The sequence below is a fragment of the Panthera uncia genome, chromosome D2, assembly GCF_023721935.1.
Source record: "Panthera uncia isolate 11264 chromosome D2, Puncia_PCG_1.0, whole genome shotgun sequence".
NCBI classification, from domain to species: Eukaryota; Metazoa; Chordata; class Mammalia; order Carnivora; family Felidae; genus Panthera; species Panthera uncia.
Genome location: NC_064818.1, coordinates 23,504,408 through 23,528,194, shown reverse-complemented (window position 1 = coordinate 23,528,194; position 23,787 = coordinate 23,504,408). Strand labels below are relative to the sequence as shown.

Sequence of the window (23,787 nt, the reverse complement as noted above, 5' to 3'; positions counted from 1 at the left end):
CACTAAGGAATCTCCTCCTGAAATCATTGTTGCACTGTATGCTAATTTGGATGTAAATTTTAAAAAATAAAAAATAAAATTAAAAAATAAATAAAAGTGGAGTAATGGAAAAAGATATTCTATCCAAACAGAACAAAATAAAAGCTGGGGTAGCAACACCTATATCAGGGAACATACGCTTTAAAACAAAAGCTGTAATAAGAGACAAAGAAGGACACTACACAATGTTAAAGGGATCACTCCAACAAGAAGAAAATATTTGGAAATATTTATGCAGCCAACAAAGGAGCACCTGAATATATAAAGCAAATAGTAACAAATGCAAAGGAAGAAACTGACAATAATAAACAACAGGGAACTTTTAAGGCCCCACTTACACAACAGATAGATCATTCACACATAATAGTAGTAAGGAAACACTGTCCTTAAAAGACACATTAGACCAGATGGACTTAACAGATACATATAGAACAATCCATCCAAATACAGAATACACATTCTTCTCAAGTGCACACAGGACTGCCTCCAGGATAAATCACTCAGGTGATGATCAGGCTCAGGTCATGATCTCGCGGTTTTGTGAGTTCAAACCCCGCATTGGGCTCTGTGCTGACAGCTCGGAGACTGGAGCCCACTTTGGATTCTGTGTCTCCCTCTCTCTCTGCCCCTCCCCTGCTTGTGCTCTGTCTCTCAAAAATAAATAAATGTTTAAAACCCATCATACTCAATGATTAGAAGCTGAAAGTTTTCCCTCTAAGATCAGGAACAAGATAAGGACTATCAACTCTTGCCATTTATTCAATATAATACCAAAGTCATACCCAATAATCAGATTTAAAAAAAAAAGAAAAGGTATTCAAATTGGTTAAGGAAGAAATAAAACTCACTATCTGCCGATGACAGAATACTATATACAGACAACCCATAAGAAGCCACCAAAAAACCACCAGAATAAATGATTTCAGTAAAGTTTCAGGATACAAAATATACAGTAATCCATCACATTTCTATACACTAATATCAAAATAGCATTAAGTGAAATTAAGACAACAATCGTATCTACAATTACCTCAAGTAGAATAAAATACCTAAAAATAAATTTATAACCAAAGTGGCCTATGGTCTGAAAACTAAAACACAGATGAAAAAAATAAAGATTACACAAATAAATGGAAAGACATACTACTGAAATGTCCATGTCACCCAAAGCAATCTACAGATTCAGTGCAATCCCTACTAAAATACCAATGACACTTTCCACTGAACTAGAACAAATAATCCCAAAATGTATATGGAAACACAAAAGTCCCAAATAACCAAAGCAATCTTGAGAAAGAACAAACCTGGAGGTACTATGCTCCCAGATTTTATTGCAAAATAAAAGTATATTAAGTATGTATGTATGTGTGTATACACACACACACACACACACACACACACACAAGTATATTACAAAAGCTATGTAATCAAAACAGTATGGCATGGCACAAAAACAGACATATACATCAATGGAACAGAGTAGAAGTCACAAAAATAAATGCACAGAGAGTCAATCCATGACAAAGGAGAGAAGAATATACAATGGGGAAAGACAGTCTCTTCAATAAATGGTGTTGGTAAAACTGGTGTTTGCACTACATGCAAAAGAATTAAATTGGACCACTTTCTTACATCATATACAAAAATAAACTCAATGAATTGAAGACCTAACTGTGAGACCTGAAACTATAAAACTCCTGGAAGAAAACATAAGCAGTAAGCTCTTTCACACTGGTCTTAGTGATTTTTTTTTTTATCTGTCTCTTCAAGAACAAAAGTAAAAATAAATGGGACTGTATCAAAATATAAAGCTTTTGCAGTGAAGGAAACCATCAACGAAATGAAAAGGGAACCTACTTTTCATAAGGGACAATGTATTCACAAATGAAGTATCCACTAAGGGGTTATCATCCAAATTATATAAAGCACTCATAAAAGTCATTATGAGAAAAACAATCGGTTTTTAAAAATGGGCACAGGATCTGAGTACACATTTTTCCAAACACATACAGATGGCCAACAGATACATGAGAAGATGTTCAACATCACTAACCATTAGAGAAATGCAAATAAAAAAACACAATGAAATATTATCTCACACCTGTCAGAATGGCTGCTATGAAAAGTCAAGAAATAACAAATACTCGCAGGACGTGGTGAAAAAGGAACCCTTATGCACCGTTGGTGGGAATGTTAAGTTGGTGTTGCCACTACAGAAGCCAGTATGGTGGGTTCTCAAAAATTTTAAAATATAACAACCCTACAATCCAGTTATCCCACTACTAGGTATTTACCCAAAGAAACTAAATACACTAATTCGAAAAGATATCCACACCTCTGTGTTCACTGCAACATTATTTACAATAGCCAAGATACAGAAACAATCTGTATCTGTGGGTAGACGAATGGATTAAAAAAGATGTGGTACAAGGGGCGCCTGGGTGGGTCAGTAGGTTCAGCATCAGGTCATGATCTCAAAGTTCTTGGCTTTGAGCCCTGACGTCAGGCTCTATGCTGACAGTTCAGAACCTACTTCGGATTCTGTGTCTCCCTCTCTCTCTCTGAGCCTCCCCCACCACTCACACTGCCTCTGTCTCTCTCTCTCAAAAATAACCAAAAAAAAAAAAAAAAAAAAAAAAAAAAAAAAAAGATGAAGTATATATAAATAGTAGCGTATTATCCAGGCATAAGAATGAGACCTTACCACCTGTGACAACATGGATGGACCTAGAGGATCTTACACTAAGTAAAATAAGTCAGAGAAAGACAAATATCTTATGATTTTACTTGTATGTGAAATCTAAAAAACAAATGAACAGAAACAGACTCATAAATACTGAGAATTGGTGGCTGCCACGGGAGTGGGAGGAGGGGTGTGGATTGATGGATGAAACAGGTGAAAGGGATTAAGAGGTACAAATGTCCAGGTATAAAACAAGTAAGCCATGGAGATGAAAAGGACAGTAGAAGGAATATGGCTAATAATATTGTAAGAACACTGTATGGTGAGAGATTGGAACTATTCTTATGGTCAGCACTGCATAATGTACAGAATCGTCAAATCACAATGTTGTGCACCTGAAATTAATGTAACATTGTATTATCAACTGAACTTAAAAATGACAGAATGAATGGCAGTTGAGGAACAGAGAGGCTCGGGAACTTGCCCAAGGTCACACAGCCAAAAAGGCAAAGCAGAGGTGTGGACCAACCAGGGCAGTCCAGCCCCAGTGAGGTGGTTTTAAAACACGTCTGAAAAAAATAAAATAAAATAAAATAAAAAATAAAAAAATAAAACATGTCTGTAACTTTTTGAACAGTCCTATCAAGAGATGGAGTCTAATTCCCCTCCCCTCGAACTGGGCGGGCCTCTGTGGTCAATTCAAGGAACAAGGCAGATGGAGGGAGCTGTGGAACTTCCACTATCTGTTGGCTTCTCCTCAACCACCATGTGGGCAGATTAGAGAGAGACGAGAGAGGATGAGGATGAGGAGAGATGCCTCGCTGCCTGAGGAGCCCTAGCAGTTTCAGACCCAGCATCAGAGCCCTCCCAGCCCAGCACCAGACAGAGAAGACACCTCTGAGATGACACCACCAGCTACCACCATTGACCGCATGGCAGCCCTCGACCCCTGAGAACTGCCCAGCTGAGCCTGAGCCCCATCAACCTGATTTGTGAGCAAAAAAAAAAAAAGACTTTATTATAACGTGACAACCTTGGTGATCTCCTTCCACTTAAAGATCAGTCAACCATCATCATGCCATACATAACTGTGCTGCAAGAACGTGGGAGATGTTTTTGGGCCACCACCATCACCGCCTAAGTACTCACACCGTGTAGGATGTCGTGTGCAAGGCTTGTGTGCAAAGAACAGTCTACCTTCACATGGGCGTCGTGATTAAGTTTTCTTACCATTTGACAAGTTTGCTTTCAAAGAATTACACTACCATAAGGTATGCCTCTCTCTCATAATTGGGAGAAACTGCATATTGGCCTATCATCACACATAAGTGAGTTTTTAAAAATGTTAATAATGTTTCCAATACTGTATTATGGATGACTGTAATACTGTAGACCATAAACCCTTTATAAGGACTCACACAGTGGTGTGGAGGTTAGGCTACTGTGAAACAAGAGTATGGATTACACCAGGCTGCCATAAAGCAATCACACTGCTACGACTTCATCAGTGCATGAACTGTTATACCTGCACATAAACGAGTTTTTCACTTTCATTTTTGATGTCTAGTGTTAGTAATACATATTAATTTCTACAGTCTTGTATTCTGTAAGACAGTACTGATATAGGTGGTAACAGACAATTCATCTCATAAACAGACAACATAAACTTATTTTATCGACAAATACAGGATAGTACTTTAAATGTTTTCCTTGTTATATTAGTATTTTCTTTTTTCTAGCTTACATTCATGCAAGAATACAGTATATAATCACCTAACATACAAAATATATGTAATCAACTGTTTATGTTATCATTAAGGCTTCTGCTCAACAGTAGGCTATTGTAGTTAAGTTTGGGAGAAGGGGTATAAAAATTACAGGCAGATTTTCAACTGTACAGGAGGCTTGCATCCCTAAGACCCAAGTTACTCAACAGTTGACTATTCAACATTTTCTAAGCTGAATGTGTTTTTTGTCAGTGAGTATTTGTGGAAACTTTCTGTTAACAATTTTCTACTTGTAAAAGTAACATTCACTATAGATAGAGTATGTGAAACAAACTTTTTAATATTTGGTTTAAAATATTGCCTGGCAATATGTGAACCATACTATGTACTTTTTAAATTTTTTAAAATGTTTTCATTTATTTTTGAAAGTAGGGACAGAGAGAGAGATAGAGCAGAGGAGGAGCCGGGGATTGGGGAGGGGACAGGATTCAAAGCAGTCTCTATGCTAACAGCAGAAAGCCCAATGTGGGGCTCGAACTCACAGAACTGCAAGATCATGAATTGAGCCAAAGTCAGACGCTTAACCGACTAAGCCACCCAGGCACCCCCACGCTGGGTACTTTAAAAATTTTCTAAATGAGAAAAACACTGGCCTAAAAAAAAACGACAATGCAATTTAATAGAATTCTATCTGATACGATTTTTAAAAACTTAAATGCCATCTGTATTCAGCTTGAAATTAGAAAACTTTCTGCTTTAGGGATGTATACTACAACTAGCTAAAATCCCTTTTTATTAAGGGGCTCAGAAGGCTCAGTGCATGTATGTATTATGTGGCCAACATGAGCAGTTCTACACTGTCAAAAGGAAGTGCAGGAAATAAAACACAACTTTCAGATTTTCTTGGTTCAGTTTGAGGAAGTGGCATTTTCTCCCTGCCACTGACATCCCCTCACAGAAAAGATCTCCTTAATTCAACTAGACAAACATTTACTGAGTATCTCCTAAGTACCCTGCCACTTGCATAATCAGAAAATCATCTTTGGATGAAGGCATTTTCAAAACCTAGGTACACCCTCCCCTAACACGGAAAACATTTAAAGCCATTGGTGAAACAAATATAAAGGTACCAGAACTGTTTAGGAATTCAGGAAAAGACAAATTCAGATTTAAATTATTTTTGGCAAGCAAAGGGAAGTCCAATTGGTCGACCCTTGGCCAGGCCTGCTTACTTTCTGTGAGCTAAGCTAATACTGAAATGAGTTAATGATCAGGAAAGACCCTAGAAGTCTCTAAGGAAAACACTCGATCTGAGATCTAGAAGTAACTAATAGAAAACAGAAGTTTCTGCATGCCATCTCTGGGATGTCGACAGTAGTTCACTGAGTTTTAATTTCTGAAGTACTCCTATCTTTTCCATTTTATGTATTTTTGACTACAGTGTTTTGAGAAGGGCATACTTTATTTTACACACAATTCAAGTATCCACAAGAAAATCCTTCTAACCCTTATGCAAATATTAAGAAATTGTCTCACCTGCTCAGACTGTGTGAGCTTCATGGCTTCAGAAAGATATGCTGGTTAAAAAAAAAAAAGGCACATTAATGAGTGTCATAATTTTGTAATCAACAGGTCAAAGGAAGAATTTCAACACTCCTATGACAAAAAAGAACTGGTTTTAGAAGCAATTCCAAGCAATTCTGCTACATAATTATCTTCCCAAAATCAAACAAGGTGGGGATTTTAAGAAGATAGGATTTTTTTTTCCCTTAAATTGTATTTATTTATTTTGAGAGAGACAGAGACAGTGCAACTGCGGAAAGAGCAGAGGGAGGGGGAGAGTGAGAGAATCCCAAGCAGGATCCACACTGCCAGCACAGAGCCTGACATGGGGCTTGAACCCACGAAGCTGCAGGAACATAACCTGAGCCAAAACCAAGAGTCGGATGCTTAACTGACTGAGCCACCCAAGCCTCCCAAGAAGACAGGATTCTTAACTTCTCCAAGAAGTCAGTGGTAATCAACTGTAGATATTCTCTACCCCACCTTGAAGGAGTCTGCTCTTCAAAATCCTTGTAGATTTCACAATTAAGAAAGTAAAGATGGCCTAATAAAAAAATAGGATTAGGGAGGATTAAAACTAAGCAAAAACCTTATCAAAACCTTATTATTATGATCACAAAAATGTCAAGAGATTGATTACAGGTGTCTTTTTAACCACATGAATACTTGGACTAAATCATTTTGGCCTCCTTCAAAACTACTTTTATTGAATTATTTCTGAGCTATCCCATCAACCTAACCTACCATGCATGAATCAGGTAGTTAAAAGCCATTAAGAACTTGTTGACATATTTATTGTAAGTTGTTGTCTTTTATTAAGACCTTAAATAGTCCTAATAAATAATAAACTTAAGCTTCTCTTTGACCTTAGGATCAGTTCCTGGGTGACTTAATTTACTTGAATTTAAATAACAGTCACTGTAAAAATACATTTTTCCTCTCTGCTAAAAAGCTTAAAGCCAAATTCTCCTTCTATCAAATAAGCAAGAACTCATGGTACACTTTGTGAACAATATTTCCAGGCACTCCTCATTTTATCTTTCTAAGGATTCCTCATCTGCTTATTTTTAATTACATTTTGTATTTTGTTGTATTCCTCTGGAAGACCTTTTATATACTGCCTGGAACAAAAGAGAGTATAAACAAGTATCATAATAGATCATACACAATCTCTATTTCTTATTTCTTATCATCAACGTCTCAGTATCTCTCATCCCTACATTAAGTTCCTTTTTGCCTTTTTGCAGATCTTACAGGGCAATGTTTCTGTCATCTTAAAGCCAAATATTTTAATGATTTTGAGTTCATGACTTAGAACTGTTGCCTGCTAGGTTATACCATAATCTTTAAGATACGGATTAACTGGATGGTCCTTCCCCAACAGTAAAACAGAGTTGGCTATATAGCCTTTGCTCTAGCCATACTTAAATTTTTTCCTCAACTTTTGTGTCTTTTATTCCTATAGTAAGTCTATATAACTGCATACAGACTATTTCTTTGTCTTTTTCTTCATGTTTAAGGCTGTTGAGACACTCTTATCTATTGCAGCAATACAGTGTGGATGAACTTCCCTATTATTTCCACATACCATCGTCTCCCCATCTGAACTACAGTTTGCTGTAAATTCACTTTTTAAACAAAGGGAACAGTTTCATAAAACCAGGCTTAAACCAACTGGACAGCCTTTGTAGAACCTTGCAACTATAACATGACAGTACAGAATACCCAAGGACATGAGTTTCCAAAGCCAAAAAAAAATCAAGAGTCACACTGCCACTTAAAGTATTTCCCATGTTTTAATTTACAATTTGGGTCTTAAGGGGGCATCTAGCTGGTTCACTTGGTAGAGTGTGTGACTTTTGATCTTGGGGTTGTGAGTTCAAGCCTCACACTGGGTATAGAGATTACTTTAAAAAAAAAAAAAAAAAAAGTAAAAATAAATAAATAAATAATATTTGGGTCTTAATAAAAGAAAAAAATTTCATCTGATTACATAGTCATGAATTTGTTCCAGAGTCACAACCGAATATCTCACACACACAGCAAAATATTGCCTCTGAATGACAAAGACTGATCTGCTCAGAATCATTTTCATGCTGCCATAGCTTCATAGGAAGGTCCGGGTCAAGATAGGTTTCAACCAAGTATATGTAGACACTGTGAACTCTGAGGTCTGCTCATCTTCTAAACTGCTGGAGTTCTAAGCACTATAAATGGCTATTATCAACTTCACATTTAAGCTTTTGCTCTTTTTGCTGTTTGTCAAAGAAAAGAAACCCACTTAGGCAAGTGGACTGTGTAAGACTATGAGCAAGAATTCTATCCAGCTATAGCTGCTAATCAAGGTTTCTGAGCAACAGATTTTTCTGACAATCCTGGAGTCAAGCCATGTCAGGTGTAGAGCTTACTTAAAAAAAAAAAACACCCATCAGAAGATCACAAAGTATAGAGGCTATGAGTTTAGCTATGTAATCTCAGGGTAAATGTTTATGTCCCAGAATCTCCTCTGATCTTTCATAGTTTGAGAAGAGGCACCTCCTTTGCCCTTAAGTTCTCTATTTCAGGCTTTCCTTTTTATCAGTCATTCTCAGATGATGACCTTCCCTATCATATTTTTTTTAATGTTTATTTCTTTTCGAGAGAGCAAGCAAACAGGGGAGGGGCAAAGAGGGAAGGAGACACAGAATTGAAAGCAGGCTCCAGGCTCCCAGGTGTCAGAACAGAGCCCAACATGGGCTTGAACCCACAAACCGTGAGATCATGACCTGAGCTGAAGTTGGACACTTAACCAACTTAGCCACCCAGGCGCCCTTCCCTATCATATTTCTAAAATAAATCCCTTCAGAATATATTTACACCCATACCTCCCAAAGCATCTCTGCTATAAGCCCCAGATATAAGTCAATTTAGAAAATACTAAGCTTATTCCAACCACGTCAATTTTCAAATTAGCATTACATTCACAACTCCACTCTAAAAAACACAAGGCTATTTTTAACCCAGTCTAAACTCCAAATCAAATCAGCTCAGTGGGATTAACTGATCACACTTGAGTTCTATCTCCCTAATTAAAACTAATGGGATCCAAAAGGCTGCCTTTATCTTTTCTACCCCTGAGAATGTCACAGATTGTAGATACTGAGAAAGTGGGGAAAGGCGTGTAAAGCCCAATATTGGTTTTAATTCCTCAAAGACAGGGACGCAGATTAGGAATGAAAGAAACGTTTCTCCCTTTTATATATTCAGAACCTCCTAACGCTCAATGCACAACATATACTGATCATTCCATTGTGATATATTTTATATACATGTAACCACAAAGACTCTGGGTTATTTAACCAGAGGTATTACTTCACTGGGGCATTCACCCACAACACTATTGTTGTTGTTTTTTAAATAGTGTAATATATTTTCTTTTTTTTTTTTTTAAGCTTGTTTATTTATTTTGAGAGAGACAACACGTGAGCAGAGGAGGGGCAGAGAAAGAGAGAGAGTGAGAGAATCCCAAGTAGGCTCCACAGCACAGAGCCTGATGTGTGGCTTGAACTTATGAACTGTGAGATCATGACCTGAACAGAAATCAAGTGCCACTTAACTGACTGAGCCACTCAGGCAACCCAGTACACTGACTTTTCTGTATAGTGACTATAACAATTTCATTCATAACAAAATATGGTTTATGAAAGATTTAAAGAGTACTAGCTGCCAAGTTTAATGTTGCATAAAGCTCCCCATAAAACTCCCTATAAAAATTCACAAAGACTTATGGGGTATGCACTCAGCCCTACAGCTGAAGGAGTACACTTCAGTGGCAAAACTCATTCTTTAAAAATAAGACTTGAGGGGTGCATGGGTGGCTTAGTCAGTTAAACGTCTGACTTTGGCTCAGGTCATGATCTCGCAGCTCATGGGTTCGAGCCCTGTGTGAGGCTCTGTTCTGTGTCTCCCCCTCTCTCTCTCTGCCCCTCCCCCTCCTCGCTTGTGCTTTGTCTCAAAAATAAACATTAAAAAAATTTTTTTAAATAAGACTCGAATTTTTTTCTAAAAATCATGGACATGTAGGCAAAAATCACTAACATAAAAGGACTTATTCAAACCAGGGTCCACTGTGTGGTATTTCAGCAGTAAGGCAACACTGGAGGGGTATATTCTGCCAAGAAAGAACATGGCTTTAATCACTGCAGTGGCCTAGAAGAAAAAGAAAGTGTTTTCCTCTAACAGAAAGACTATAAGATTTGTTCTAAGAAAGGTGGCCTATTTTTAATGCAGCATAAGTAAAACACTCCCTCCTCAAAGCTTTTAGGTTAATTAGCCAACTGAAACCAGTCTGTACAAAACAGACCCCAAAAATCTATTTGATTTCAGCATATGCTAGACTGTGGGACTGATTGGGATAAAATTAGGTGTTTGATAAGAAGTCATTAATTCTAAATTTCATACCTAAAAGCAAGCTATCATCAGCATGACACCATAGGCATGAATGTACAGATGAAATATTCAGAAGGAAACTAAGGAAGACCACAGAAGAGTATTATCAGCATCTTAGAAATCCAGTGAAAATTAAATGGTTAGAATTAAGTTGGTTATTACTTTCATAACCCAAAATGGCTAACTAACTGAAATCCATTTTCCATAGTAACTAAGATGTATATTGACAGATATCTTGCAATCACTTCTATCTTTAGGGTTCTCCAGGTTCAGAAAGCTGTGTCCAGGAGTCATTTTGCATATACAACCAGTATTGCATACACAACCTTCATGGTTTAGAAAGACAAGGTTAGGAAGAACTGGGAAATCCAAGATACTCACTTGAAAAATAGTCCAAACTGACATTCTGGTAGGTGAATACTGTCAACCTTGTATATGCAGGCCAACAGCACATCATTACTATTGTGACTTTCATTCTGAATAAACTGTTGAGAGATACTGGAGAAAAGAAACTGCCCTCCAGTTTAGACTTGGTATTTCTTTAAAAGAATACTCACCTGAAGCCTTTTTGTGACAAGAAATAGCCTCTTCGTATTTTCCTGCAGCTAATAAACGATCTGCTCGTCTGCTCTGTTGATGAGCCTAGAAGACAAACATTCCTAAGTTCCTCCAAATTATATAAAAAGACACGACTTAAAATTTTTTGACAAGATAAATAATGCCTTTTTTTGCCACCCAGCAAACCATTACAGATGTATCTATGAGAAATCTAACAGGTAGCATCTGAGGACTGGCATCTTTTCTCAACTCTACCAATAAACTATCAAGTTTAACACCAGCGCTGAGCTCCTTCAATGAGTCACATTCTTCCATTCTTCAGAGATTAACCAAGAGTTACAATCACAGATTGTATATTTATTTACTTGACTTTTAACAACCTCCTTTCAAAACAAAAGCTATCTTGTAGATCCTTTCACTAGTTTGTATAGTTTATAAACTATAATAAGGAAATTATAAAATAGTAAAATTCAAGCTATTAACTCATTCTTTCCTTTCAACATTAAAGTTACTATTTAAGATAAAAATCTGTATACTGTACAGCTAAAGAATTATACCAATATTTAATATTACAGTGATTTTTTTTTCAGGTAACACTGACCAAAACAACAAACTCAGATGTGAAAGCAAATGGCTCAAGTGCCCCCAAATGTAAAGGTAAATGGATTAATAAGTAGTCACTGGCCTCTTTACATGTGTGCTACACTTTAAGAATTACTACAACATGGGACACCTGGTGGCCAGTCGGTTAAGTATCCAACTTCGGCTCAGGGCATGATCTCATGGTTCATGAGTTCGAGTCCGCACCAGGCTCTGTGCTTACAGCTCAGAGCCTGCAGCCTGCTTTGGATTCTATGTCTCTCTCTCTCTCTCTCTCTCTCTCTCTCTCTCTCTCTCTCTCTCTCCTCCTGCCCCTCCCCCACTCATGCTCGCTTGCACTCTCTCTCAAAAACAGATAAACATTTAAAAAAATTAAAAAAGAAAAAAAGAATTACTACAACTTTATGAATGTGATTCCCTTTCTTACATGAGGATGTGCAGCAGACATATCTGACCTAAGGTTCCACAGTTAGCAGACAAGGAGCAAGTCAGAAATGATCAAAGTCAATTTTTCTAACTAGGTAGTTTTCCTCACTAACAAACTCACAGATGATTTAGAAACGCTGCTTTAAAAAAAGTAAAAAGCATCGTACACCCATCTTCATAGCAGCATCAATCACAACAGTCAAAAAAAGGTGGAAGCAACCCAAATGTCTCTATATATTTATATATGTATATACACACATATATAATAGAATTATTATTAAACCTTGAAAAAGAAGGAAATTCTGATGCATGCTACAACATGAACTCTGAGGACATTATGTTAACAATAAAATATAAAAGGGGCACCTGGGTGGCTCAGTCGGTTAAGCATCGCTCTTGATTTTGGCTCAGGTCATGATCTCAGTTTAGGAGTACAAGCCCCGCATTGAACTTGTGCTGACAGAGTGGTGCCTTCTTGAGATTCTCTCTCCCTCTCTCTGCCCCTCCCCTGCTCACATTCTCCCACCCCCCACAAAATAAATTTTAAAAAATTAAAATAAATAAGCCAGTTACAAAAAGACAAATACTATATGATCTCACTTATATGGATATCTAAAGTAGTGAAACTCATAAAAACAGAAAGTGAAATGGTGGTTGCCAGGGGGTGGAGAGAAAAGTGAGTTAAGGTGGAGAGTTTCAATTTTACAAGGTGAAAGGTTCTGGGGACCTGTTGCACAAATGAATATACTTGCTACTAAACTGTGTACTTAAAAATGAGAAAGGATAAATTTTACGCTATGTGTATTACCTCAATTTTTAAATCTTTATTTATTGTTATTTTTTTTTTTAGTAACCTTAACTTAAATGTGGGGCTTGAACTCGGGACCAGAGATCAAGAGCTGCATGCTCTTCCGACTCAGCCAGCCAGGCGCCCCTTTACCTCAATTTTTTAACAAAGCAAAAAGCAAATCTGTTCTGTCAGGTGTAAAGTGATTTATCTTGAATGCTTTTCAAAAACTGTGCCACAGATGTCTCATAAAAATACTTCAGAGAATCACTTTTGCAACAGAGTAGAAATATTCTGGGCATGTTTGCAAATCACACTCAATGTAAAACAGAGGTGAAGACAAAAGTAGAAATCAGCAATGCATGCTTGTTTACATTTTCCCTTCTATTTATGTCAGGAAGACACAACACTATTTAAAAGCAAGATCATCCATTTCAACTGTTTCAGAGGCTGTTTACTCTTCAAATAATAACTAAACAAGCTTTGTCCCTAAGTCTCAATTTATTCCTGAAAATAATGACGGGTAAAAGAAATGGCTAGGGGCTTAAAACACTTTTAACTGAGCATAAAATACGTCCTGAACACAGGAGTATCTTTTGGTACCTAGAAATGACACAGATCTTTTGGGAAGAGAATATACACGAAGAAAACTAAGTTATAATCAACATGATTTCTCTATGTGTTCTGATAATATAGTTAAAGCAAATGGCAATCAACAAGGTTCTAGGTGTGTGTGTGGGGGAACCCACAAAGGAAGGGGTGAATTTGCATGTGCCTTAACCTTTCTGAGGTTTGAAAGAAGCCCTACGTAAGAGACAAAACTCTGAAATTCCAAAGTATCTCCTAACTGTGGACGGCAAAGTACAGATCCAGCCTTACCACGAAGCCAGGGCTCTGGGCACAAGTCTTGGCTCTCCCACTAACCAGCTAAATTATTTCATCCTTCAGGGTCTGTTTACAGGTGATGAACCTGTAAGACGACAGACATGGACTATATAGGTGCTACTCAAGTTTTAGTGGAATACAAATCACCTGGGGATCTGGTTAAAATGCAGACTCTGATTCAGTAGGTCTAGAACAGGGGGTCGAGATTCTACCCACATGTAGCTGAAGCTGCTGGCTCTGGGATACCCTTTGCAAAGCAGGAAGAGATGCTCTCTGAGGTTGCCTCTTCTATGCCTCTGATGATATTAACCACTTTCTACGTTGTACTATGAAGTACAACTCCCTAAATAAACTTCAAGCTCCATAATAACAGAATAAATTATTAAATACCAAAGAAACACACAAAAAGTTCTCAAGTGGTGAGAATAGGATCTCATACCTGTCCTGACTTCCCTAAAACCTTCCCATGTAAAGTTCAAGCTCTGATCACTCTGCCAATTCAAGAGTTACATCTCATTTAAAAACACACACCTACTCTAGGTTATCTGGCACCACAGCAATCAAATTCCCTATTTAAAAAAAATGCAGGGGTGCCAGGGTGGCTCAGTCAGTTGAGCGGCAGGCTCTTAATTTCGCCTCAGGTCATGATCTCCCGGTTTGTGGGATCCGCACTAACAGCACAGAGAAGCCTACCTGGGATTCTCTCTCCCTCTCTCTCTGCCCCTCCCTGCCCTCCAAATAAATAAACTTCAAAAAAAAAAAATAATAAAATACAGTTCCTACTAAGCTCCTGTTACACACCCAGCAAGCAGAGTCTCTGTACAGAGCTTGACTGCCTAGATTCAAATCTTAGCTTGAACACTTTAATTAGACACATGAAACTGGCTTTCTTAACTTTCTGCCTGAGTTTTCCCATCTCTAAAATGAGAGTACAGTGAAAATTAGTTAAAAGACAATAAAAGCTATGGCAATCCCTGCCATTAAGTTCACAATATATAGTTGGGGAGACTAGACTAAATTGTTTTGTTTTTTTCCCCTAACTGAAGATACTATAGGAAAATTATCTTGGTAATACTTCTTATTTTTATGATTATTTTTAATACCTCTTATTTTTAAAACAAAATTTAAAGATCTCTAATTTAGGGGCACCTGGGTGGCTCAGTCAGTTAAGCGTCCAACTTCGGCTCAGGTCATGATCTCATGTTCGTGAGTTCGAGCCACATGTTGGGCTCTGTGCTGGTAAGCTCAGAGCCTGGAGCCTGCTTCAGATTCTGTGTCTCTCTCCCTCAAAAATAAACAAACATTTAAAACAAATCTCTAGTTTAAAACTGATCTCTTTAAATACTGCTCTTGGTAGAATCACAGCCATTAAATGTTAAGTCCATAACTATGTTTCTTCAGTAACTCAAAACAGCAACAAAAAGCAACTGAAATGGAAAATGTTGGTGAGAGATTCTAAAAGCAGTTTGGGCACTCATATACATATATATATCTATCTACGTAGATCTCTCTCTCTCTCTCTCTCTATATATATATATATATCTTTAATTTTTTTAAGGGGGGGGGAAGAGGGAGGGAGAGGGAGAGAGAGAAAATCTTACGTGGGATCCACAGTGAGGGTGGGTCCCAACAAGGGGCTCATCCCACCATGACTGTGGGATCATGACCCAAGCTGATATCAAGAGTCTAATGCTCAACTGACTGAGCCACCCAGGTGCCCCTGGGCACTCATATATTTTAATTCTGTTAACACGTTTTTCTTTTGCCAAGTATTTCAAGATGCAGTAAGATTTATGGAAAAGGCTTTATCTTAATATTGCATATTCATTCAGAAAGGATAAAAGACACTCCAGGTCTTTGAGTGGTTTCACTAACAATTCAATTTAATGTTTAAGAATGCATCTATTTTGAGTACTGACCAAATTAAGCTTTTTTTTTTTTTTTCTTAAATAAAGTATCAATACTGACCAGGAAACTGTTAGAAAAGGCAATGTAACACTCTTCAAGAGCGTAAACTCCATTAACTCATTTTCATCTCCCTAGCTGGTAAATAAATGAGCTCAATTTTTTGTCTGTTTTAACCCTCTGGATTTCTTATAAAAATGTATAAATCTTTCATAAAAATCCGTGTTTTCTAAACTAACAAACAAAACAGAAACAGACTCATAAATACAGGGAAGAGGGTGGGTTGACAGATGAAGTAAAGAGGACTAAGAAATAAAAACTTCCACTTATAAGTCACAGAGATGAAAAGTGCAGCATAGGGTATAAAGTCCATAATATTCTAATAACATTGTATGGTGACAGATGGTGACTAATTATGGTGAGCACTGAGTAATGTATACAACTATCAAAACACTATGTTGTACACCTAATACTAATATATAACACTATGTCAACTATACTTAAAAAAAAAAAAAATGGTGTTTTCTTTTCTGTCCTAATTATCTTTTATCATTCTAATAGGTCACAGTTAACTAATCATTAGTAGCTGTGTCCCACAGGATATACATATTTTTTAATTCAGGTATAGTTGACATATAAAACATTTATTTAGTTTCAGGTGTACATGATTTGATATTTGTATATATTGCAAAACAATTACGACAGTAAGTCTTTTAACATCATACACCATACACTGTTATAAAAAAAATTTTTCTTCTGCTCAAGACTTTTAAGGTCTACTGTCTTAGCAACTTTCAAATATGTAATTCAGTATTATTAACTATAGTCACCATGTTATATATTGCATCCCAGGACTTATTCATAACTGCAAGTTTGTACCTTCTGGCCTCCTTCATCCATTTTAACCTTAGTCACCGTGGCAACTACCGATCTATGAGTTTGGGTTTTTGTTTTGTTTTGCCTTTTAAGTTCCATCTGTAAGTGAAATCACTTAAATTTGTCTTTCTCTGACTTTTTCAAATAGCATAATGCCCTCTATCTCCATTTATGTTTCATAAGTGGAAAGACTCTGGGTTTTTTTGTGGCTAAATAATATTCATTATATAAATACCACATCTTTATCCATTCATCCATCAATGGGCACTTATTTTCATATCTTGGTTGTTACAAATAGTCTGTATATCTTTTCAAGTTAGTGTTTTTGTTTTCTTCAAATACCCAGAAGTGGAACTGCTGGATCATATGGTATCTCTATTTTTCTTTTTTTTTTTAAATTTTTTACTGTTCACTCATTTTTGAGAGAGAGTGAGAGCACAAGCAGGGGAGGGGCAGAGAGAGGGAGACACAGAATCCAAAGCAGGCTCGAGACTCTGAGCCATCAGCACAGAGCCTGACGTGGGGCTTGAACCCACAAACCACAAGATCACGACCTTAGCTGAAGTTGGACACTTAACTGACTGAGCCACCCAGGTGCCCCATGATGTCTATTTTTCATTTTTTGAGGAACCTCCATACTGTTTTTCATAGTGCCTGCACCAATTTGCATTCCCACCAATAGTACACAAGGGTTCTCTTTTCTCCACATCACAGCCAACACTTGTTATTTCTAGTCTTCTTGATACTAGCCATTCTAACATGGGTGAGATGAGGGGTGCCTGGGTGGCTCAGTCAGTTAGGCATCCGACTTCGGCTCAGGTCATGATCTCACTGTTTAGGTCATGATCTCACTGTTTGTGAGTTTGTGAGCCCACATCAGGCTCTGTGCTGACAGCTCAGAACCTGGAAGCCTGCTTTGGATTCTGTGTCTCCCTCTCTCTCTGCCCCTCCTCCCCCTTTCAAAAATAAACACTAACATGGGTGAGATGATATCTCATGTGGCTTTGATATGCATTCCCCTGATGATCAGTGATTATTAAGGATCTTTTCACGTACCAGTTAGCCATGTGGATGTCTCCTTTGGAAAAATGTCTTTTCAGATTCTCTGTCCATTTTTTAATTGGACTGTTTGTTCTTTTTGCTATTGAGTTGTATGAATTCTTTATGTATTTTGTTGGACACTAACCCCTTATCAGATGCATGATTTGCAAATATTTTCTCCCATTCAGCAGGTTGCCTTTTCACTTTTCATTTTGTTAATGATTCCCTTTGCTGTGCAGCTTATTAGTTTGATGTTCCACAAAATTATATTTTCTTGATATTCTTTGTTGATTTTCTTATTTTCTTTACTTCTTTATCAACAACTGTTGGTAAGCAGTTATATCATAGCTATATCATAGCTCCCAATGACCCCTGCCTTCCGGTATTCATACCTGTATGTAATCTCTTCCCCTCTAATGTGCACTAAACCTAGTGACCTGCATCTAAGGAATAGAATACAGCAAAGGGGAGGGGATGTTGCTCCTCTGATTAGTTACAAAAGACACTGGCTTCCATCTTGGTAGCATTCACTCCCCCCTTGCTCACTTTTTTAAAATGTTGATTTGATAGAGAAAGAGAGCTGGGGAGAGGTGGGAGGGGCAGAGAGAGAGAAACAGAGAGAGGGAGGGAGGGAGGGAGGGAGAGAGAGAATCCCAAGCAGTCTCCACACCTGCCAGCACAGAGCTGACAAGGGGCTCAATCTCAGGAACCTTGAGATCATAACCTGAGAGGAGATCAAGAGTCAGGAGGCTTAGGGTACTGAGCCACCCAGGTGCCCCTCCCTTACTCACTTTAATAAAGCCAAGGGTCATGTTGCAGGCTGCCCTACCAAAAAGCTCTCAGGGAAGGAACTGAGGGTAGTCTGCCAACAGCCAGCAAGGAACTGAATCCAAAAGCTGATTCAAAAGTCCTCAAGGAACTGAATTCTACCATCAGCCATGTGAGTGAGCTTGGAAGCAGCTCCTGCCCCAGTGGAGCCTTCAAATGGGACCACAGCCCCAGATGACACCTTGATGGCAGTCTTATGAGAAATCCTGAAGGAGGACCCAGCTAAGCCATATCGTTATTCCTGCCTCACAGAACCTATGAGAAAACAAATGTGTGCTGTTTTAAGCTCCTAAATTTTGGAATAAGTTGCTGTATAACTCATATCTCATATACTAATAGTATGGCATCTTTGTCTTTTATTGTAAGCTGCCTCAAATTCTATTTAGAAATAAATCTTTTTTTTTTTTTTTTTTTTTAAAGTAAGCTCTATTCCCAACATAGGGCTTGAACTCACAATCCCAAGATCAAGAGTTGTGTGCTCTACTAACTGAGCCAGCCAGATGCCCCTAGAAATAGATAATGTTTAAATAGGGAAAGCAGTGACTGGCCAATCCTCGTAAGACTGTGATACCCTATCACTGAGTATTAGATTTCATGATACTATAATCTCATATTTAAGTACTTTCTGGCATTTAGAGTTTATTAATAAACTGATGTAATTTTGCTTTGAGAACCTCTTGAATTCTCATGGAGATGAGCAAGCTAAGCATTGTCTTACCCTCCAGCTGTAGACAATTACAAAGCTGGATACAATATATAAAAACATTTTACACTGAACAAAAAAATAACAGAAGGCTACAACTTTAAGAGAAGGAAAAAGTGCAAGGTGAGGCTTTCTTTCTGAGAGCACTTTCCAAAATGCAGTGCAGAAAAACAAAACCCAAGCAGAAGGTGGTATCTACTTGGGGAAAAGAAATGAAGAGTAGAGCAAAAAGGTTGGAATTTGAGGAGGGTCCAGGATTGGAAAGAATTACACTGAAGACGACAACCTAAAAATATGCATACAAAAGTCCTTTCAGGTCTGTAGCCAACGTCTAAGCTGCACATGCACCAGGTTATAATTCCAGGAGGCCTAGCAGACACTCTAAGCAGACAATTCACAAGCTACACGATGTTGGGAAGACAGGCTGTAGTTTAGACCTGAAGAGTATAGTGATGCTGGTGAACACCGGAGACTTTCAGTTGAGAATCCAGAGAGGTCAGCCCCAGGAGTAAGAATCACACTCTAGGCATTATGGGTAAAACTAAAATAGACCCACCCTAATAAAGCCTAAAACCAAGTTTAGATGGATCACGGTGATCTGCCAGTATTTTAACCGCCAACCAGAACAAAACACTCTTTAGAGAAGATGCTAACTTCAGTCTCTACAACATATCATCCACAATGCATGAAATATTAAAATAACCTTACTAAGCATGTGAAGTAGGAAAAAGTGATTGATAATAAAGACAAAGACAATGAAAACAGATCCAGAGATAATCCATGTTGAAATTAACACCCCATGGAACTCAAAGCAACTATGCTTAAGATGTTAAAGAAAATACAGAAAGAGGATACAATAGATGAAAAGAAAACTAGAGACATGGGATGAAAGTTCTGTAAGAATTGGGGACTTTGTCCTATTCACTGTTAAGTCCTTGAGGTCCAGAACAGTACCTGACAAGAAGGTAGTTACTCGTAATATTTGTTGGTTAGTTGGAGGAGGGAATGAATGGTAAGTTGCAGGGAAGAATGGAAGAAGTCATGTTTACAGCTGGTAACAGGGGCGCCTGGGTGGCTCAGACGGTTATGCATCTGATTCAGCTCAGGTCATGATCTTATGGTTCATGAGTTTGAGCCCCGCATCAGGCTCTGTGCTGACTGCTCAGAGCCTGGAGCCTGCTTTGGATTTTGTGTCTCCCTCTGTCTCTGCCCCTCCCTCACTCATACCCTGTCTCCGCCCCTCTCTCTCTTAAAAACAAACATTAAAAAAATAAAAAATAAAAATAAAAGTTGGTAACAAAACCAAAGGCTGGAAAATGCTGACAGAACATTACTGTATTTCAGAAAAATATCAGAATCAAATTCTGCATCAAAATTTAAAATAACTATATATATGGATATACATATATACAGAAAAAGAGTTGGTCTTTGATACATTTACTTCATTCACTATTTCATCCACCCAATCTCTAGGACATTTTAATCAGAATTTTCCTACTCCCTCTCAAGTAAAAATGAAAGCACAAGGGGCACCTGGGTGGTTCAGTCAGTTAAGCATTCGACTTAGTTTCGGCTCAGGTCATGATCTCACAGTCTGTGAATTGGAGCCCTGCATGGGGCTCTGCACTGACAGTGTGGAGCCTACTTGGGATACTCTCTCTCTCCCTCTATCTTTCTCTCTCAAATAAACTTAAATTTTTTTTTAAGTTTTAAAAAAAATGAAAGCACGCTACTACAAAATGTTCTAAAACCTTTATAAAAAGTAAAACAGTAACGTCTTACTGTGTGCCCTGTACAGATTCCTCCCTTGCTGAATCCTCCTCAGAAGAGCCAACCCTTTACACACATCCCACTGGTCTCTGTGAACTGCCCTTCTTCCAGGCAATCAATATGATTCTTGTGGAAACTGCCATATTCTTAATTACCTCATCCCCTGGACACTAAAGAATTCATTCCACTGCATTTTCAAACTTAGGGACAGAGAATATGTCAAGAAAGTGTTAAGTGGTTCTAACTACTGTGACATTCAGGAATTAACTAAGTCTGCAGAGACATAAAGCAGTCAAGCCTGAAGTGGCAGAGGGAGAATCTGATCATCTTTAAGCCTCAGGTCCCATACTTTCTTAGACCTACCTGCAATGTAGCCCTGCCCTTCCTGCACCTTTCTTTGGATTCCAATCAATTACCCTTTCAATAAATTATCCCTTTTGGCATAAACTAATCTGAAGTGGCTCTCATCATCTGCAACCAATGAAAATCCTAGCTAAAACTAGATCACTTAATGACTGCAGCCACCAAGAAGTACCTTCTACTTCCACATGCTAACTGCTTCAGAAATAGACTGGGGCGCCTGAGTGGCTCAGTCCGTTAAGCGTCCGACTTCAGCTCAGGTCATGATCTCACGGTTCGTGAGCTCCAGCCCCATGAGTTGGAGCCCCATGAGTTCGAGTCCCGTCCGTGTCTGGCTCTGTGCTGACAGCGGGGAGCCTGGAGCTTCTGATTCTATGTATCCCTCTCTCTCTGCCCCTCTCCTGCTTACTCTCTCTCTCTCAAAAATGAATAAACTTCAAAAAATTTTTATTTAAGTACAGATTAAATATTGTCTTTTTTTCCCCAAAGGAAAACAGTGTTACTTTCTATTACTTTCCATTTAATTATTTCCGTGTCCCTGGGGAAAGCTGTGTATGTAAAGATGACAAGAAAAGGAACACCATACCAAACACAGTATCAAAAAGGCAGAGGAAAATATAATGTACTCTTGAACCTTGTGGTAGGGTCTTCAATAGAGAGCAACGGAGAAGTCGCATTCACTCTCCCTTCCACCATCAATTCACTGTAAGTGGCAAGTGCAAGTGGTATCTCCTAAGTACTGAATTGACCTCGGTCAAACTAATGTAATGCAATCACACTTAAGATAACTGCTCAAGTGTTAGAGAAGGCCAAGACCTGTTTTTGATTTTAAGTCTAAGGATCAACTTCTCCCACATGCAGCTCTGCTGCATCTTTTTTTCTACCTCATTTTCAGTTGCTTTTTTTCAGAACTGCCGCCATCTGCTGTGAAGGCAAATTACAGGATACAATCCACCAATGAGTTCTGAAATCAATTTAGTGGGTCAAAACCATCATTAAAAAAAATTTTTTTTTTTTTAACATTTATTTGTTTTTGAGAGACAGAGACAGAGACAGAGCACAAGCAGGGGAGGGGCAGAGAGAGAGGGAGACACAGAATCGGAGGCAGGCTCCAGGCTCAGAGATGTCAGCCCAGAGCCGGATGCAGGTCTGGAACTCAGGAAGTGAGATCATGACCTGAGTCAAAGTCAGACGCTTAACCGACTGAGCCACCCAGGCGTCCCAAAACCAGCATTTTAAAAAATCTTAGTAAATATTAGAGTGCATGATACACAGTATTATAAATATATATATACATACTCTATATATGTGCATATACACACAGACATACATTTATGGCATCATAATGTTTCAGTTTCAGTTTTTGTTTTGGGTGAAATTTATGAGGGCCCTTGCATTTTACACAATCCCAAGAGACATATGCATAATGCGACAGCTCTACATAGTATATACATATGTATGTGTGTACTGATCATTATGTAAAAATCTCTAATTGTGGATCCCAGTCAAAACATGGGCAAACACTGATCTAATAGTAAGACCAATATTTTAATGAGAACCTTGCTTTCAAATCCCACTGTCACCACTTATTCTGCATGTCAATGTCTTCATCAGTAAAATGGGGAAATAACAGTTACTAAGAAGATAAATAACACAGGTGACCCTTTAACAACATGGATTTGAACTGCATGGTCCACTTATATATGGATTTTTTTCAATAAATACAGTGCAGTACTATAAAGTATTCTCCTTATGACTTTAGTATTTTCTTTTCTCTAGTTTATTGTTAATATAGTACATAATATGTATAACATATAAATACATGTTACTGTTTATGTTATTGGTAAGACTTCCAGTCAACAGTAGACTATTAGTAAAGTCTTTGGGGAGCTGGGAAAACTGAACAACATGAGGAATGAAAGTGAACCACTTTCTTTCATCATACACAAAAATAAATTCAAAATGGATGAGGGATGGCTGGGTGGCTCAGCCAGTTAAGTGTCCAACTCTTTTTTTTTTAATTTTCTTTTTAATGTTTATTTTTTTATGCTATATTTACTTTTATTTTTAAATTCCTACTGTTGGGTTTTTTTTTGTTTTTTTTTTAAATTTACATCCAAATTAGCATATAGTGCAACAATGATTTCAGGAGGAGATTCCTTAGTGCCCCTTACCCATTTAGCCCATTCCCCCTCCCACAACCCCTCCAGTTTGTTCTCAGTTTGTTCTCCATATTTATGAGTCTCTTCTGTTTTGTCCCCCTCCCTGTTTTTATATTATTTTTGTCTCCCTTCCCTTATGTTCATCTGTTTTGTCTCTTAAAGTCCTGATATGAGTGAAGTCATGTGATTTTTGTCTTTCTCTAATTTCACTTAGCATAATACCCTCCAGTTCCATCCACGTAGTTGCAAATGGCAAGATTTCATTCTTTTTGATTGCCGAGTAATATTCCATTGTATATATATACCACATCTTCTTTATCCATTCATCCATCAACGGACATTTGGGCTCTTTCCATACTTTGGCTATTGTTGATAGTGTGTGCATGCATGCACAATGCGGGCAGAGGCAGAGGCAGAGGCAGAGGCAGAGGCAGAGGCAGAGGCAG

At 38.0% G+C, this 23,787-nt stretch overlaps 1 protein-coding gene across 3 annotated transcripts in view; it reads right to left on the bottom strand.

Annotated features, from left to right (window-relative positions):
* Positions 1-23,787, bottom strand: part of NRBF2 (nuclear receptor binding factor 2) — a 35,048-nt gene that overhangs the window by 5,776 nt on the left and 5,485 nt on the right. The window contains exons 1-3 of one of the 3 annotated variants that reach the window (XM_049646145.1): positions 10,998-11,083; positions 6,496-6,556; positions 5,986-6,026 (exon numbers count right to left, since the gene is read on the bottom strand). In XM_049646145.1, the coding sequence (XP_049502102.1) occupies positions 5,986-6,009 (24 nt within the window). In that variant the 5' untranslated portion in view covers positions 6,010-6,026; positions 6,496-6,556; positions 10,998-11,083. Of the gene's footprint in view, positions 1-5,985; positions 6,027-6,495; positions 6,557-10,997; positions 11,084-23,787 lie in introns of those variants that run through there. The other 2 variants (XM_049646144.1, XM_049646146.1) reach the window with 2 other exon arrangements.